Source organism: Poecilia latipinna, unplaced genomic scaffold (assembly GCF_001443285.1).
Source record: "Poecilia latipinna isolate Pla-1442-1.1 unplaced genomic scaffold, P_latipinna-1.0 Scaffold65, whole genome shotgun sequence".
In the NCBI taxonomy this organism is placed as follows: Eukaryota; Metazoa; Chordata; class Actinopteri; order Cyprinodontiformes; family Poeciliidae; genus Poecilia; species Poecilia latipinna.
In genome coordinates this window covers 341310-359976 of record NW_015112681.1, presented here as the reverse complement: position 1 = coordinate 359976, position 18667 = coordinate 341310, and the positions used below count along the sequence as shown (strand labels likewise).

Here is an 18667-nt window from a genome sequence, read left to right as displayed (position 1 = left end):
CGCGTGTTGAGGTGTAGTGATTGAGAGGTTAAAAGATGCCCTCTGGTGTATTTGATAAGGATTTGAATAACTGGCTGCTTAGATTTCCCAGGTGGTGTGTGAAAGCGGGTCTCTCTTGATGAAGTTATCGCTTGTCACGCAGCTCCTCCTCCTCCAACTGCCCGACGTACAAATAAATAAATAAAAAGTCCTACATAATAATTTGTTTTTGAAGGTCTCCTGTGTGTGTTTATGTTAAAAAGACAAAGAAGGGCACACATTTATCTCTCCACGTATGTGTGTGTGCGCGAGTGTGCGTTTCTTCCTCCTAACACATACGGCTTAATTATGACGTTACCAAAATGGGCAGTTTGCTCCGACACCCCGCTTGCAGAATCACACAGCAGACAGACTTAAAAGAGCTCATTAGCTCTCTCTAAAGAGCTGTTTACTGCATATACACACACGCACAGTAATGGGCAGCTCTGTTGATGCAGATGGACGCCGAGCATAATGAGAATGATTAGGCTTCTCTATGCGGAGGCCTGGAGGAGGACGAGGAAAACGCTGGCAGGCTTCAGAAGGTGGAAAAGATTTTTCTGTTGGATGTTGTTTCAGCTGAGTGCACCATCTCACTCCCTCCCCCTTTTTCTCCTCCTTTTCTCTGCAGCACACTGATGCCGTTTTTTTTTGTTTTTTTTCCCGGAGGCAGACACACACGTTTCTGCATGTGTCCACTTGTAAAGTCGCTTTGAAGAAAAGGGAAATTATTAAATGTAAACGCATTGAAATTACCCACCGGGACCTCTTACTTTTCAAGGAGTAATCAGAAAATAAACGCAACGACTGGAATGACACCTCTAAATTCTTATCTGCATGGAAGGCCACCAATTGTTAATAAAACCCAGATTTGCTCCAAAAGTAACAAATTTCTTAGTGTTCTTTTTTCTTTTTTTAAATAAGCTCAGGGCCTTGATAGTTTCAGAAATGATAACAAAAAAAAACATTCCTTCCTAGAGGCTGATTTTTTGATCCATGTCTTTGAATCATTTGACATTGAATTCAAGCCTTTTTTCTTTTTTTTTTCTTTTACAGCGACTTTCAAGGATGCAGAAGGAAAGTAAAGGGGTGCAGTAAGTCCCCACATCCAAGCCTTCACGGTCACAATAAGTGACATTGCTCGCTCGTTGCCCCTGGTTTACATCACATTGAATTAGAGGCTGAACCCCTGAACGATCCCTAAGTCAATCCTCTCTGCCATATGTTTTGGAGAAGGAGCACCGAGTTCAAAGCGGCTCCATTCAAAGCGCCTGTCCTCATTTGAATAACGTAGAGTAATCGCTATTACCTTATTTAAATAGTGCAAGTTATCATTTGGCCTTCATTTGCATTGCTGGGGTAATCACAGTGTCTCTGCATTAACCTCATTAAAGACGAGATGAAAGCCTTGATGGAGCCTGACACTCTTTTATATACATTATCTTTATTAATGACGGTATTAGAAACATCCGTGTTTCTTGAAATATGCTGGAAATTGAGTTTTTCTTGTCAAACTGAGCAGACAAAAGACTTGGACAGCTTGTGTTTCTGGTTTTTCTTTGTGATTGTGACACTTCCTTTATCTTTGTTAGACTTTTCTTCTTTTATTTCCTTCTTGTCTGAATGTAGATGCTCTGAGAAATTATCTAGTGACTTAAGCTGAACAGTTTTCAGCTTAATTATGTCATACTGGTGCTTGGACTGAAATAAAAAAATCTGTTTCTGATCAGTCAACGTGGCAGACTGGCCTAGCCGATCATGCTGGAAACAACACTCTTCAGTGTGGAAGTTGTTCCTGAGAAAAGACAACCCGGTTTCCTTTGTTTTTTTCCAATTAAACAGAATTCGAAGGAAGTACACAGATTGGACAAGTTGTGAAGCCATTTTTCACAGTGTGTCAGGATGACTGCAATTTACTGAGGCTGCAAGACAGTAGGGGAAACGGAAATGTAAAGGAGATAACAGGAAGGCTGAATGGAGTACAGCAAAGTTGTTTATTTTTATTTTCAGTCTTTGTTGTAGAACATGTTGGATTTGTAAGTGTTGGCAGATGCTAACATAAGAATCTATATTCACTAAGTAAAACACAAAGTTGGTTTCAGTAATGCTAACAATGCTAATTACAAATGTAAGATACTAAACGCAGTTTGTGGGTAAACGTCTCATTTCAGAATATTATTAAAGCCACATTTTGCTGGAAGGCCATTTAATATATTGTACTGCAGTTCTTCAAAAGTGATAGCAATTTGTCTCCACAGCTCAAAATGTGCTGGTCATTTTTGCTACCTCGCTAGCTAAAGGGAGGTTAGCACTTTTGCAACTCTAAATTACAGAATTTTACTAATATAAAAGCAAAGTCATAATGACAAAGTTGAAACTGTGTTCAGGCATCTTATATTATTGTTGACAATACAGTAGCATTGCTGACTGCATGCCATGCTGTACTTTATTTTGCCTTCCTGGAAGTCGATTTCCAGTTGATTCAAGTTTTCTGGGATTCCACAAAATTCCCTTTTGGTGGCTATGGTTGGATGTCCTGTGTTAGACGACTCCATCACTATAGAAACTAAATTACCAAAAGGGTAACATGATGAAGTAGCATAATTCTCAGCAGCCTGTATTCTAGCAGCAATGTTAATGAACAGCTGAGCTAACTCTGGAGAAAATAGTTAACTCTTTTAATAGAATAATACAATAGAATACAATACAATACATTTCATACAATAGAATCAATTATATTCTATTGTATTCTGAATCATCACAAAAAATCTGGAAATCATATGTTCTTTCCTCAGCAACAACTTCCATACCAAACGGTGTCTTTTTACAGATTTCTCCTGGGTCTTTTTTGAGTTTTGTCTCTTAAATGTTTCAGATAATCCAATAACAGACCAAGATAACACGTGAATAACATCTTTTGGCAAAGCTGATATCCATTTCACTGCCAAACCTGTAAAATAAAGAACTTTTTTAATACAACCTAACAACATGAAAGTAGGCTAAAAGATCTCAAAAAGCAGCATACAATTCCACCGATCTAAAGAAATCTTATAACAGATGTGTTGATGTGAAAACTCTTCAATATGGCTGCGTTAAACAATGCTGGAAAGAAGAGTGAGTCAAAACTCCTTCACAGCGATGTCAGAGATCCATTGACTCTATGTTTAAGAAGATTTTACCTCAGATAATCTCTTTCTGGTTCATAATTATTGGATTGTAATTTGGATTCGCTGTTGACGTTTTCTGATTATTCTGTTTCTGTTTCTGCGTACGATAAACTGTTTCCAGATGCTGTAACTTCCTGTTGTGCGATCAGATGGTATCGTCATCCTATTGTGTGTAATGTTGGACCCTGAGAAAACTAAACTGAGAAAAAAACAAAATAATTTGAGCTTTTGTCATTATGTTTTCTGTTTATTTTATGTTCTATTGCTTGAGATATACTTAAAAGTACATATTTGAATATATATATAACTATAATTCACTCTTTGACCTGTGCATTTTAGGAAAATGTAACATCTTAAAACGTGGAATATACATTTGTGTTGCATCTCCTCCATAAAAACCAATTGAAGTATTTTACAGGCAGAGGTAAAGTGCATGATTCCCTGATCAATCTCGGCCAATATCCAGATTTCTGCTGGCGTAAAATGACATAAAGATGGATGTTTCTGCAGAAGCATCGCCACAGATTGACATGGAATCAAGGGAAGGCGCTTCATAGCTGGCCTGTTTATCTGCAGAGAGGAGAGCCGCTGTGAGAACACATGCGGTTATTAAATCTCCTGAGCCAGACGGGGAATACACACTTAGTTTGTTAGAGAGCGTGTGTGTTTACTGATGCAGAGGACGAGGCTGAAACTTGCCGAGAGCATTACCTCATGAATGTTATCCTTGCTATCTACAGCTATATATTATTTAGTGGTGCTGAAAAGGTAATGTTAAAGCTATAGAGAGTTGCAGCCAAGCCAACATGTAGCTTTTGGCTACAGATCAGACGGTAAGAGAACACAGAAAACGACTTTAAATCACTTGCTCACAGAGGAGTTGTATCATTTGGCTGGAGTTATCGTCTCATTGGAAAATTAAGTCTACTTTTGTGTGTGGGTTTTTTTTATTATTTTTTAAACCACTCGGTGTGGTTTAATAAAATCATGCTCATGCTCCGTGTGAATAAATTATTGGCATTTAAAACATACAAGACAAAAAAAAAAATCTACCCTATGAGATATGCCAGTGTTTACTTTAAGATCAAATGTGAAAGTAAGTTTGAAACTTAAATCTGCCTAAAGGAAAACCCCACTGAAAAAAATATACTTTTAGGACTTTTCAGCTAATTCCCAGAAAAATAGTGTTTGACCACAATTTTTTTTTTCTAATTTAATGTGAAAGTATTCATTTAGAAACAGTTCAGTAAACTCTAATGCCAATTATTTCATGTGGATATTTGAAAAAATAGCAAGACTGTGACGAAAGATGTAACACGAACCTAAATTATGAAGTGGAATGAATAATTATTACGGGGCTTCTCAAATGATCTTGCAAATATACATTTGAAAAGTGTAGCATACGTTTGTGTTCAGACCCCTTTACTGGGTCACATAGTACCATTTTATAGTGCAATCAAGTAACTATGTTACCTTCATTTTCTGTGTATATCAAACAAAAGAAAATTGACTTCACAATTTGACGGCTTGAAATTGACCTCTGTCTCTTTAAGAAGCTCCTACTGTCTCTGACACTTCAGCACGTCGTTTTTCAGTTAAGCCGTGTACAAATGTCCTTCGTAGCATCGGACTGAGAAGTAGTTCCTATGATAAGCCCAGCAAACTCGAAGTTGCTAATTGCTGCTGCCACTAGTCTGTAGGGGCTGTGCAGGCGAGGGACACTTTGTGAGGCCGAATCTCGGCTGGAGAGTGCAGCTCCAAACATTTAGGCACCCCAATGGCTGTCACAAGAGAGTAATTAATTTCTCCAACATTTGTGAAAGAATCAAGGCAACACTTCAGGTATGTTTCTGATGAAGGAATAACATTATAACATCATTTAAAGCTCAAAACGGCAATTTTACATAATACCCCCTTTTTAAATTAAGCATGTTGGATATATGCTTCAAAGCATTCCAGTCTATTAACCCCTTGGAAGACTTTTTTTTTTTTTTGCTGTTTTACATAAGTTCACCATGGCAACATACCTGCTATTAAAAGAATATGCCGCAGCCAAGCTAATTTATTTCAAGTCTGCAGTTAGCAAAAATATAACTGATGCATAGTTTAGCTTAAAATCAAATCCTGATGGTGATATTTTAATTCTATTAAGACTGAAGCAACCTTTATCTGGTTTTTTTTTTTCCTGTTAATATACACTCCTGAAACGCTGCCTCTTATAATAAAGTAATAAAGAAGCTCAGCAGCTAATAGAAAACTTCAGATCTGCTCTTGCTTCATCGCTTCACTGGGAGGGTGATGGGCTCGCCAGCCCCCCCCGTAAGACTCCCCTCGGCTAAAATGTTGTAAATTAACACAATTAGCAGATCACCATTCTGCTAATTAGCCACTGGCGTCTGCAGAGGGACAGTTAAGAGAGGAGAATGAGAGAGGAAATAAGAGTCTGGGGACGGGATCCCCCCTTATTCACTCCCTGCCCGCATTGTTACCAAACAAACACAGAGCCTCGGAGAAGGCAGCAAAAGAGTGTTAATGTGTCGGCTTTTTCCTCCCATGCGTCTGTGTCTGCAGAAGCATAAACGGATGGCAGGAAGGGAATAGATTTTATTTGGCGTGCCTGATTTACTCTCGCAAATAGACGCATGGCAAACCAATTCTGGAGCCGGGGATTGTTCAGCGGACCCCCAGCTGTGGGTCTCTCCGCATGCAACTGCCGCCAGTCAATAAGTCGCAGGAAGCAGCCTAAATGACACCGATATTATCCTTTATTTGTGTGCACTAAGTCAAATCAAACAGGGTTCAATCTGCCGCGCGGCTGCTGTGATTACGCCCCGTCCAGCCTTTGATAGCATCAAGGCTTTGATAGCGAGACAACGATGGAGTCGCTGTGTGACTGTCAGTGTTTGCAGATGGCATTGGCTAGGATTAAAGGAAACAGTGGCTCTCCAGCCTCCTGAGGCAATAAAGGGGAGAGCCAGGTGAGTGTGTTTGAGATGAGATGGAGCAAGGAAGGAGGGGAGGCGAAGAGGAGGGGAGAGGAGGGAAGCGACGCGACGCGAGCACAGGCGGAGTAAATAAGAGGAGGGGCAGATGCACTGAAAAGGGAATGAAAGCAGGGAGATATGTATCGAAATAGATTGAGTCAGAATAAAAGAAGGTGAGAAATAAAGAGAGGGGTGGGGAGAGAAGAAAAAAAAAGCAAAGATGGAAGCAGAAGTGAGGGAAGACGAGGCAACAGGGAGGTACGAAGAAGAGAGGTAGACGGAGAAGAGGAGGTCAAGGTGGAGCCGTGCAGACAGGAACTAAGCTTGAGACACAATGTGTTGTAATTCATAGCTCGCCACAGCTGCTGTGTGCGTGCCTGTGTTTGTCCGTCTGGGTCAGTGGATGCATGCATGTGTGTGCGTGTGCACCACTGCACGCTCGAGTGAAGGCATAGGGCTTTTTTTTTTTAAGTGTCAGTGTGTATGAGCACAGGTTTGTGTGTGTTGAATGAAAGCACTATGAGCAAATCAGTGTGTGTGTGTTGTGTAGTTGTAGTGCGAGGCACATTTTCAAACCCATCTCCAGCCACCTCAGATGAGCTGGGGATTATAGAGTGACCCTCAATGCCTCTGTCTTATTGGTCTGGCTGTGGTGCATTAGGCTGCCAGAAGCAGCCATCCCACTGTCCTCCTCTGCTGCAATACACTGAGCCCTGCAAAAGTATTCACACCCCATGAGCTTTTCCATATTCTGCCATGCTACAACTTCAAATTTTAAGGTATTCTGTCGTAAGCAGTAACAGCAGTTATGCAACTCTGCAAATCTGACGTTTATGGAGAAGTGGCAGGGAAATGCATTGCCGAGGGAAAGTAATCGAGTTTAAAGTTGGTGCATCATGGCAGCATCATGCTGAGGGCATGCTTTCCGTCAGGGACTAGGAAATGTGCTTCCAACAACAGCAAAACACCTTTTTCTCTCTTTCTTTAGCTTGTTGTTTTGTAAGTCTACAAACACACCGTAAATCATATTTGGATTCATATAATGTTAAAATCTTTGCACTCCAACTGGCAGTAAACTTAATTTTGCTCGAACCATTATTTGCATTACTTTGTAATGAGCCAAATCATGAATTTTTATTATGGAAGATTTGATTAACTGTGGATTTGTATGTTCATAGTTACCAGCCTTGTTAATAGTGGCCCAGTCAATGTCCAGACATAAATCTAAGAACGGGAACAAGTCTTTGGAGTTTAGACATACTCCCAAGACTGGCAGCTGAGAAAAAATAACTCATTTTTCTTTCTCTTCACATTTATACCCTACATTGTGTTGGTCTGCGGCATAGAATCCAAGTAATATAGATTAGATTGTGGTTGTAATGGGACAAAATGGGAAAACAGGTGAAGAAGTGAGGAGTACAGTCTCCACTTCAATGTAGGATTTCAGATTTGTTTCAGACAAGTGGATGGTGTTTTTTAATTGATCTCCACGTTGCCTTGTGTGGTAATGTCTCCGTTTCGTTTTTCAGGCTTGAAGATGCAGTGGACCCCCGAGCACAGCCAGTGGGCCGAACAGCATTTCGACATCTCCTCTACCACCCGCTCCCCAGCCCACAAGGCTGAGGCCTACAGGGCGGTGTCAGGCCACCTGCAGCGGTCTGCCACCTACCAGTACGCCTGGGCCAATGACGACATATCTGCCCTCACTGCCTCCAACCTGCTCAAGAAGTATGCCGAAAAGTACTCTGGAATCCTTGAGATGCCCGCCTCTTACTCTGAGGTGCCTGGAGTCCCTGGGGTGATGAATGGCCGGAAAGGCGAGTCAGAGCCCTGGCAAGATGGTGTCTACCCCATGAGCTGCATCCCAGAGGGAGTTTCTGTCAGAAAGGGAGGTGTTGCTGCTGCGTCTGAAGTGGTCTCTGGGATCTGCAGCTCCCCAGGCCTGGCTTCCAGCACCCTCAGCGAGCCCAGCTACTCCAGCAGCAGCTGTGGGAGCCACTCAGCCACTGCGCTCCACTCCTCCTCCATGACGTCTCAGGAATACGGCCCCACGTACAGCGGCTCCTACCTGCACAGTAGTTACAGCTCCCAGTCCGCCCCCGCCGCTGCCCTTCCCTCCCCACTGCACAGCTCTGGGCTCTTACAGCCCCCTCCACCTCCTTCCCACCCCACCATTGTTCCAGCTTACAATGGAGGCTCCCCCAACTTGTCTAGTTATAATTACCCCCCAGCTGGCTACCCAGCTCAGAGCTCAGTTGGGCCGGGATACAGCCCTGGAGGAGCGCCCCCTCCTTCTTCGTACCTCCCCTCAGGCATCGCTGCCCCTACTCCTCTCCCCCCTTCTTCTGCTTTACCTGGATACCCATACCAGAGCCACAACCTGACCCCAATTGCCCCCACTCCCCTCAACAGCAGTTCCTCCAACACATTGAAAAGGAAGGCCTTCTATATGACAGGCCAAGGAGAGATGGACACGTCTTACGGGAACTTTGGCTATCCCCAGGCACGAAGCTCAACAGAGAGTCCCATGTACAGGGTGGCGGACAGCAGCAGTGCAAATGGGGGCTCTAACAGTGGGGGTGGCGGTGGCTTCGACAGGAATCCGGAAAAGTCATCTTTACCATTTAATCCTCAGAAACAGTCTGCAATGCCATCAGAGCAGCAGCAGAGAAAGTACGGCAGCCAGGCAACAGGTGGGCCACTTACCCCACCAGCCTATGTCTCCTCAACCCTGGGGGGCTCACGGTCAGCAGACTCTCTTGCCAGCTTCACCTCCCCCTCTCTCAGTGAGCAAGGTGCTGATGATCACCGCCTCCACCTTTCCCACTCAGCACCAGGGCCTACCTCCTCCTCCTCTTCCGCTTCATCCCGCCCTGCCGAGGAGCAATTAAAAACCTGCGACCCTCACCTCCTGGACCTTGTGACCTCAGAAATCATTCAGCAGGGCCCTCCTGTGGACTGGAGTGACATCGCAGGTCTAGACCTGGCGAAAGTTACGTTGAAGGAGGAGGTCCTGTGGCCCATTCTGCGTCCAGACATGTTCAGTAGTTTAGGACCAGCACCTCGCTGCGTGTTGCTGTTTGGCCCGAGGGGCAGTGGCAGGACGTTGCTAGGCCGCTGTCTCGCCAGTCAGCTAGGAGCGACGTTTCTCCAGCTCAGCGGCTCTACTCTGGCCACCAAGTGGCTGGCGGATGGAGAGGAAATTATCCGTGCGTCATTCCTGGTGGCCCGTTGCCGACAGCCATCGGTGCTCTTCATTAGCGAGGTGGACATGCTCCTGTCAGCTCATGTCAGTGAAGAGAGTCCAATCACCCGACTGAAGGGGGAACTACTCACCCAGCTGGACTCTCTCCTTATGAGCTCAGGTGAAGATGGAAGCAACCAAGTCCTAGTCATTTGCTCCACAAGCAGACCTCAAGATATGGATGAAGGCCTCCGGAGGTACTTTACTCGGAGGGTACTGGTGCCCCTACCGGACAGCGCAGCCCGACACCAGATCATGAACCAGGTTCTGGCCCAATCCCAGCACAAGTTCTGCTTAAGCGAGGAGGAGCTGGCACTGCTTGTGCAGCGCACCGAGGGTTTCTCTGGACTGGATTTGGCCAGACTCTGCCAGGAGGCCCTTGTAGGTCTGTTACATGTCTCAGCACAGAGCATGGACATGACGGGCATGATGCCCCGGGGCCAGATGAGGCCCCTCACCTACCAGGACATTGAAGGTGTCTGTTGTAAATTCCAAGCCAGTATATCGCAGAAAGAGATTGACACTTACACCGAGTGGAACAAAATGTTCGGCTGCAGCCAGTGAGCAAAATAGGCACTGCCCTTGAGAAAAAGAGGCTTCCACAATTCCTCCCCTCAGGGCATAAGCGTTGCGCTAGAGGGAAAAGCCGACAGAAGGCCGACACGAGCCCGCTGTGTCCTCACAGAGACCTGGTTTGATTCAACAACAAGCAGTTTTGCTGTTAATGAGACAATTTTCAATCCAAATGCTTGACAAGCCAGGCGCCGTTTACACATTTCAAACAAGTCAGCTTTGCGTGAGATGCCCTGGTGTCCGTGTACATATATCGTATGTCGTCGTTTCTTGAGATTTAGTTGGCTTTCCAAGTGCCTGAAGTGGTGCTTTCTGAGTTCTCTTAATTTGCCTCACAATCGAAATTCATGGCATGAGCTGATGATTATTAAGAGCTTTAAACCTTCAGCAGAGAGTCTGGAAAACAGACTGACAGTTAGCGGCGGGGGTGGTTATTCATCCTTTATAGTCTTTTGTTGCGGCAATCCATTTCGGTGGCGGAAGTCTGGGCCCTACGTCGCGTGTCTGCAAAATAAACAAACGTAACAAACAAGCAAATAACACTCAGGAAAGCATTTGTAAATTGTATAGTACCTCTGAAAATCTCGACAAAAAGCACTAAGATTTGAGAAGAGAATCTTTCACATTTAGGCGGACCTCAAGGGGCTAGGATAAAAATCACAAAGAGGTGACAATGAATGTATTAGATGTGTTCTGATTGGTGGAACATGATCTACACTGAGAGTAAAGCGTTACATCTTTATTTTCCCATCAGAGCAGGCTCTTTAGTTGCCTGCATCTTCTTGACCAATCCTGAAATGTATTTCCTTCGTTCTGCAAACACTGTTCTGCTGCCTTGCTGAGTCTGAGACTTTAGAAGCAGGCAGGTGTGTTGAGGCTGGTAGGTGTTGTAGATAAATATTGTTCATATAACACACTCTACGCTGTTTGATCATGCTGCTTGGAAGCTCCGTCAGTTTATCTGGCATTTATTTATTTATTTTTGTTTTGTTTTTGTCATTGTACTTGTAAGATTGTAGTACAGCGTTACGCAAAATTTCAATTTGAAAATATACACGTGAGTGAGCTTAACTACAGCCATATGAGACCTTATCACTCCATTTTTTATATAAAATTAACACCCTCTGCCAGCATGCCTAGGTGGGCCCCATATGGGGTTTGTCCGCGGGTTCAACGGTGGCCCCACATGGGTTTGCCCATGTAGGGCCCCATATGGGGCCCACCTAGGCATGCCATCTTTCTAAAGTATATGAACTTTTCCACAATTTGTCACATTACAATAAATAGTTTTGACCCAAAACCCCCAAAAAACTGAAAAGTGTGGCAAGCATTTGTATTTCACAACTCTTTAGGTGACTTTTGAAGGTCGATTTTATTTTAGAATCGTTTAAGAGTTTTCCAATACATCATTAAAAACCCATTTAATCTCTCCGTAAGTGCGGTTGTTCTGTGAAACACGGTGCTGGCAGCATCATGCTGTAGAGATCCACGTCTTCAGGAGGGACAGGGAAACTACCCTGATCTGATAAAGAATGTACATAGCATGTTTACATGCAAAGAGATACCATTAAAAGCATGGGGAAGATATGCCCCACTTTTTAAAATTTTACATGTAAAACATTTGAAAAAAACTTTCCACCCATCTCACAATTATGCTCTATTCTTTGTCAGTTTATTTCAGTGAAATACATCACACAACAAACTTTAATGAGTTCTATAGGTGAGGATTTTTTCATAAGACACTGTTCATGTCTTAAAGTGGAAGGTTACTACCATTACAGTATCAAAAATGACTCCCTGTAGGGGGTTTTGACATCATTTGTTATCATCCAGGAAATTGATGTTTGGCAGCTGATTTGCTGTTTCTAATCTTTTCTCTGGAAATGTTGCTGAACTTTAAGACAGTAACATTGAAACACCTGCTCATTTACGCCCATAAAAAGGTCAACTAAGTTACATTAGCTGGTTAGGTTGATCTGTTTTGCTGTAATTTTAAACAGTACCAACAGTAGGAAAAGGAGTACAGTGAGGAAACAAAGGTTGTCCATAAGTTTTGGCTTTCTTTTCTTAAACTAAAACAGGATTATTTTCATGTAGGACTGTAAGAAAAATTTTTATGCATTTTGTCACGTTAACATACTGTGATTTCATGTGATGGAACAACACAAAAGCAGTGCAACTGGTACTTGTGAAGTGGAAGAAAACATCTACATGGTTTCCAGAATGTTTTTACAAATAAGCATCTGTAAAGTGACAGTCCTGAATACATCAATTTGACTCTTCATGACATCCTTACAAAGTTATGTAGGAGACAATTCGAAACTGGTCATCTTGTTATATTAGATGGAAATTCAACTGTTTGCTTCGCATGCAAAACATTAAATGGGATCCAAAATTAAACCCGCTGTACAAACAGTGAAACATGGGGGTGGCAGCATCATTCTGTGGGAACGCCTTCCATTCGTGTTCGAGAATCTGTGGCTACAATAAAAGGACTTAAAGCTTTTTGACTCACGAGAGGCTGATTTCAACTGTACGCCACACTTTTTAGATTTGTATTTACAAAAAAAATGTAAATACATCTATACTTCCAATTCCCAACTTTGCAGTACTTTGTGTTTGTCCATCACATACAATCCCTACGAAAAACTCTGAAATTTGACTATTTTTCTTTCTGCATAGCTGCATTGTCATTTGGATTTGTTCATATTTTTCAGATGAAAACAAAGAGAAACTAGCACAAATCTTCAAGGTCCTTTACTACAGTGAGTCCTCCATTATTTGCTGTATTCCATCAGGAATGTGTGTCCTTTACTTGCCAGCTCCACCGGGAGACCGTATTTTTGTGTGCAGTTATCCTGACGTCATTTTTTTCTTTTTCTTTTTTTTTTTTTTAAGTTTAACCAAACATTTACTGAATCGCGGTTATCTGTAGTGTGTGATCGGCCCCACTTTCATGAGCACCGCCGGTGCAGCACCTGACGTAGAGGGTAGGAGGATTCTGCTGAGCATCAGCAAAACCGATGGCGAGGAGAGAGATAGGCAGGCAGCGTGGCAGCAGCACAAGGGGGAAAGCAAAGTAGTCCGTCAGAAAACCACCCTCAAAACAATCTGTGCGAGAATTCCTTCTGTCAGCAAATCCTCTGGAGAAAGAGTCTCTTTGGACAGAAAAAAAACCCCACTAATGCACTTCAGAGCGCACAACAGCAGCGCAGGCGTTCCTTTTCTCCCCTTGTTCTCTACAGCGGACCAACAAACGACTTGAAACGCGGCGGTCAATGCTACGCTTCGGTTCTAACATGCTCTCTGATCCTTCTCCTCGCGTTTAGTCTTATTTTCCCTCCACGCCGTGCAAACCTAGGCTGTTGGTTTTTTTTCTCCTCCTGCCTTTTCAGTTGTTACTTTAAGCGTTTCTACCTCATAGCTGCAGAACACTTGTGCTTTTTGATCTGCGTGTTTCCAAACATCAACATTTCAGAGAAAACGACTAAAAAAACAAAAAAAAACAAACGGAGAACAGGAGAGAGTACCACCATAAAGTTTGCGCAGTCTACCTCAGATGACTGTACTTAACAAAAAACATTTAGCTGATGGTGCAACCGCAGGCTGCAGCATAGCCTAGACTGTGCGCGCGTGTGTGTCACCGTTTGTCCGATCCGAGCTATTTGCAGCACACACACACACGCTCTCAAGACGATGCGGACATGAAAAAAATAAATAGAAAAAATAACCTCGCAAGCAATTTGTGAGGAGTTGGGGGTCAACTTAAAGGTGACCTGGAAATGTATAATCCAATACATTTGTTTTAATCCTTTGTGAACTACTGTGGTTGTGCGCGTGTGAATGTGTATATACTGGGCACACTCCTCTTATTTTTTCTTTTTTTTATTTTCATTTAGTGTGTGGAATTTTATAAATCGTTAGTATATATAACACACTTGCACAACTTTAAAACAGAGTGTAACGTGTTTCTGTTGTACATACCTATACATACAATACAAATGCACCACTTGTTTATATGTGTGAATATGTTGCCATACTTGCAGTCAACTTAAATGTATTTTCATGTAATCTGAGGTACAAACAGCAACAAACGATTCATTAAAGACGTTTTCTTGGGAGATTGTATCTTGTTTTCTTTTTCTGCGTAACAATGATACTCTAAGGGATGAACCGGGGTAAGGAAGATTAATAACAGAATGTATTTATCAGTACAGTGGATAAATAAATGTATTGTCCTGCCAAAAAAATAGCCAAGCTGATAAATCGCCTTAATGAGCCTTGAGTTAGTCACCCTTGTGTGCAATTAGAAACCCATCCGTGTTGCGCAGGAAGCCGGCGCTGTCGCTTCTCTCATTAAAATGTAACAATTCATTTCTCTCGCCGTGCTAAGAGTGGCAAGACCAAAACATTAAAGCATTAATTATATTTCTCGCACACGACGAATTTGGATTATGCAAGCGCTCTTAATGAAAATGATGTGCATTTGCCCGCTCCATTTCCAATGTATCATTATATAGCTGCCGGTGAGGTGTGGGAAGCTGCTGTATAGCCTCTGTAATTATCTGTGAAAACTCCAAATGCTTCACAAGAGGTTAAAGTTCACCAAGAGCTGCTGTTTTCTTTAGTTTCCCACTTAGAGATATGCTATAGCCATCAGAAATCAAACTCTTTGTTTCCCATATCCATGGCAAAAATAAAGATCATTTTCTGCAAAGAAAATAAGCCAGACTGGGAACACCCAAGTGGTCATTTGCATATTTCTCATCGCACAAAACTCTTAAGGGGGCTAATAACATGGACTTGCATTTTTATAACTTAACAGACAATGGTTCTAAAATGGGGAAAAGGAGAAATGCTAATTTTAAGTTGTGAGAGAGTCTTTATATCTTGGTGTTTTTCTCGAAAAAACATTTGCAGGATGATGTGGAAGCCAACTGGGGTTTTGTCTGAAGAGAGGAAGTGTCAGTCTGTCATAGTAAGTGAGATTAGCCAAAGGGCAAAGATCTCAGTTTCCTGCTTTATCTACGTTATCAAGCAAAGGAGCTGAAGTGTCTTGCTGTCTTGTTCACGAGTGAATGCAGGATGTAGCAGAAGACAGACTTATTTGAGCTTTGTCTGCAGTGAAGAAGGCGTTGCTCCAGGTTGTTTTCGCATCCAAGAGGCAAGGTTCTCAAAATTGCCTGGTTTACCGGCTTTCTCAAACAGAGGAGTACAAGTATTTTGGGTCTTTTTACAAATGATGTCAGGATTGATCAGAATAATAGACGATTTGCGGTTTCATCTAAATTTAAGTTGGCTTCGCCTGTCACAGAAAAGAAGAAACTCAACCTGAAAGTAAGATTTTTAATTTAAAGATCTATCTATATTCTCTGTCAAACCCTCACTTTGGTATTACGAATTATGACAGGAAGTTAGATATCCTGAATCCAAATGACTGAAATGAGTCTTCATCATTGGGTTACTGATCTTGGCTTGAGGATGAGGCAAGAGGTTTTGTCAACGAGTGGGAGCTTGGACTTGAGTTGTTGCTCCTACGCATTGAAATAAATAAATTAAGGTAGTTCCTAAGGTCTGTTGTAGTGAAGAAAAATACAAAGTTCTTGATTTGCCTATCTATCTTCTGATCCTCCTCGCTCATGTCCAAAACTGCAAGATGAAAAATGCAAACAGCTGAACTGATCTTCCTCCGTAGGGCTCCAGGGTTCTGCCTTAGGAAGGGATAAGAAGCTCTGTCTTCCTTCGAGGGGACTCAGACTAGAGCTGCTGCTCCAAAACATTGAAAGGAGACAGCTGAGTAAGGGTTACTTCTTGAATTACTGCTCTGTCTACATCAGCATCTAAACGTTGGTCATGAGAAGTGACCAACGTTTTGGCTCAAAATACAAGATCCCAAATTCAAGCTGCTGAAACGAACTTCCCCTACACAGTAGATCCCTATTATTTATCAGGGGTTAGGGACTATAGCCATCAACGATGAACTAAAATCCACAAATACTCAAGACTTCTCCCAAGGTTGCTAACACATAGTATACCTTCTATGTCCTTTAAGACATGCAGTATTTCTAACACTACCACAGAAGTTAACATCCATAATCTTCCTTATCTTGGCTCTTGGGGTATAGCCAATCATACGAAGGAAAATTAATGTTGCTCCTTGCGAATGCCAGCAAATTGGGTGTCAAGTAACATCGCACCTACATGTTCAAGAGTACCAACCCATTGATTGGACAGGCTGTGTGTTCCTTCTGGGCTATTCACCAGACTGAACTGGAGAGAGTCTCTGGTGAGAGAGTTCCTAGGCTTCTTTGCCTGAACCTGTTATCTCTGTAAAACAATCTCGAATAAGCTGAAGACAATACGTGGATGGAAGTCTCAGCTTACCCCAGCAGGGGAAATGACATCATCACCCGACAATCCCTAGAAGTTTACCCCCAAAGTGTCATGCAACAGTCCCACTTTCATCTTAAACCTTTCACTTTTTTTCCCCCTCAGTTTAAAGGTTATCTTCCAGACACCGTTGCGTCCTCTTCGCCTTAAAGGGTCCACACGCCGAAAGCTTTGCCTCGCACCCTCTGCTCACTCTTTTGCACAATTAAAATATGCTAAGTGATCGTTTTCCTTAAGTAGTCTTAAATGTGCAATCCATTCAAATATGAGAGGAAATTGCCCACAGCTCGAGAAGAAGAAAAAAATACAGAGGTGGTAAAACAGGGGGTAAAGCTGGAATAAATTATGCAAATAACACAAAGGGCTTTACCACTTGAAAGCCTAATTTTCCTATAATCAGCAGACTGTCGCCTAATATTTTTTCTCCTACCTCTTATTAAAAGTGACTGTTCTTTTCCCAACCATCAGACGGCTCTATCTGTCTAGCGGCTTGGTGAAATGACTGCAGCCCGCCAGACTAAATGCTAAAGCATTTTGCTGGAGCTTTTAGATGATGGTTACATTCCCACACAAGTAATTATGCGGACGGAGAGTCCAGAAATAAGGTTTAATTATACAGTAATCGTCCGTGATGGACACTAGGAAGTGGCAAGAAGCACCAGACTGCAATCCATCAATGACAAACCCCTGGCCAGTTTTAATTCCTCCTCATTTGCATCCTAACCTCCACACCAAGTTGCGCAAATGCTGTTAAATGTTAATAGGACCTGTCTCGCCACTCAAAACGAATGCTTAAGCCATTTTTTAGTCACTCTTCTGCCCCCCCCCCCCTCCCGCCGCCTCTACACCATTCACTCCTCCCCCACCCCCCGTTTCTGCTTCATCTCCTGCCCCCTCTTTATCTCGCTGCCTTTCTCACCCACTCCCGTCTTTCATGCCACCATCTTCGCGCCGTTCACTCTTCTTCCTGCCGCCACTTCCCTCACATCTCTCCGCTGCCCATCCTCCCCTCATTTCCCATCCTTTTCCCATACCTCGCAGGCCTCGCCGTGGAGGAGGCACGGAGCGGTCACTGATGCACTAATTGGGAGCAACACTTACAGTTTTATCTCCCCCCACCACTAATAGCGGTCTGCACTGAAGCAGCTCACCTTAGCATGAGGAATGGGTGGATGAGCTGGAGGTAGGAGGCAGCGGGAAGGAGGGAGGGTGCTGTTGAAGGCAGCCAAGGCCTTGAATGAGAAATTCCTCCATGCAGACTGCAGCAGAGGCTCAGTGTGAGATTGGGCCCTCAAGCCATCATGGTTAATCCATATCCCGCCGGACCTCAGACTCAATTCCCTGCTTCATTAATTGAAAACGATGGCCTTTTTTTGGTGCGTGTGAATAAAACAAGGAGCCATTTAGGAGAAAAAAGCATTTTGTCTGGTTTTGTTCCTGAAGTAGCTGCAATCTCATTACGCCGCTGTGCTGCATTTCAAACCGTGCTATCATCTTTGTCTTGATTGTCTCGCAGCGTCGAGAGAGATAAATACACACGCTGCTCTGCTGTGCCGATGCCAGGACTGTTTTTCAGTGAATTATTTGAAGTCTTATCAGCCTTTATGGAAATAAAGCCCTTGCTTAATAAACTGTTTCACAGGCTTTGGAAGACTAGCACATAAACACCTTTTTTCTCCCGACAACGCCATCATTAGCGCATCTTGTTCAATGCTTTACACATAATTGGAATCAACATCTATTGTTCGTGATCTTGACCTTCCACTTGTTTTCCAGCAGACACTTGGAAACATGGTATTACCGGAGAGAGGGAATCTTAACTAGGACAAAGCATGCTAAGTGCCTTTGCTTTGTTTTATCAGGGGCAAGCTGCCTCACTTCGGCTATACCTCGAGAACTCATAGCATAATTTAATGATTACCAGAGAGATATTGCATATTTTAATGTATATCAGGAGGGAAACATACAAAATAGATCCTTAGACCAAGGGAAATAGAAGGCTAGTTCGTTTCATATTCTGCAAATATAAATCTGAACAACATGCCATGCATTTATATTTAGACCCATTTCACCTAAAGGATATCCAGTGCATACAACTATTTTCAAAAGTCATCTGTGTGGGCAGATGAGACCAAAATTCAACTTTCTGGCCTGTATTCACCCCATCCTCATAATATAACATGGTGGTGGCGTCATCATGTTGTAGGGATGTTTTTCTTCAATGGGAACTGGAAAGCTGATTTGATTGGATTTGAAGAAACTACATCATAAGTCGAAAAAAAGTCTAAAGA

General features: G+C 42.9%; 1 protein-coding gene across 1 annotated transcript; it reads left to right on the top strand.

Annotated features, from left to right (window-relative positions):
- The first annotated feature begins 7703 nt into the window (after nucleotides 1–7703).
- LOC106964191 (fidgetin-like) lies at nucleotides 7704–10260 on the top strand. Its single transcript, XM_015059555.1, has one exon. The coding sequence runs from the start codon at nucleotides 7707–7709 to the stop codon at nucleotides 9975–9977; it is 2271 nt and encodes a 756-aa protein (XP_014915041.1). The 5' UTR covers nucleotides 7704–7706; the 3' UTR covers nucleotides 9978–10260.
- The last annotated feature ends 8407 nt before the right edge of the window (nucleotides 10261–18667 follow it).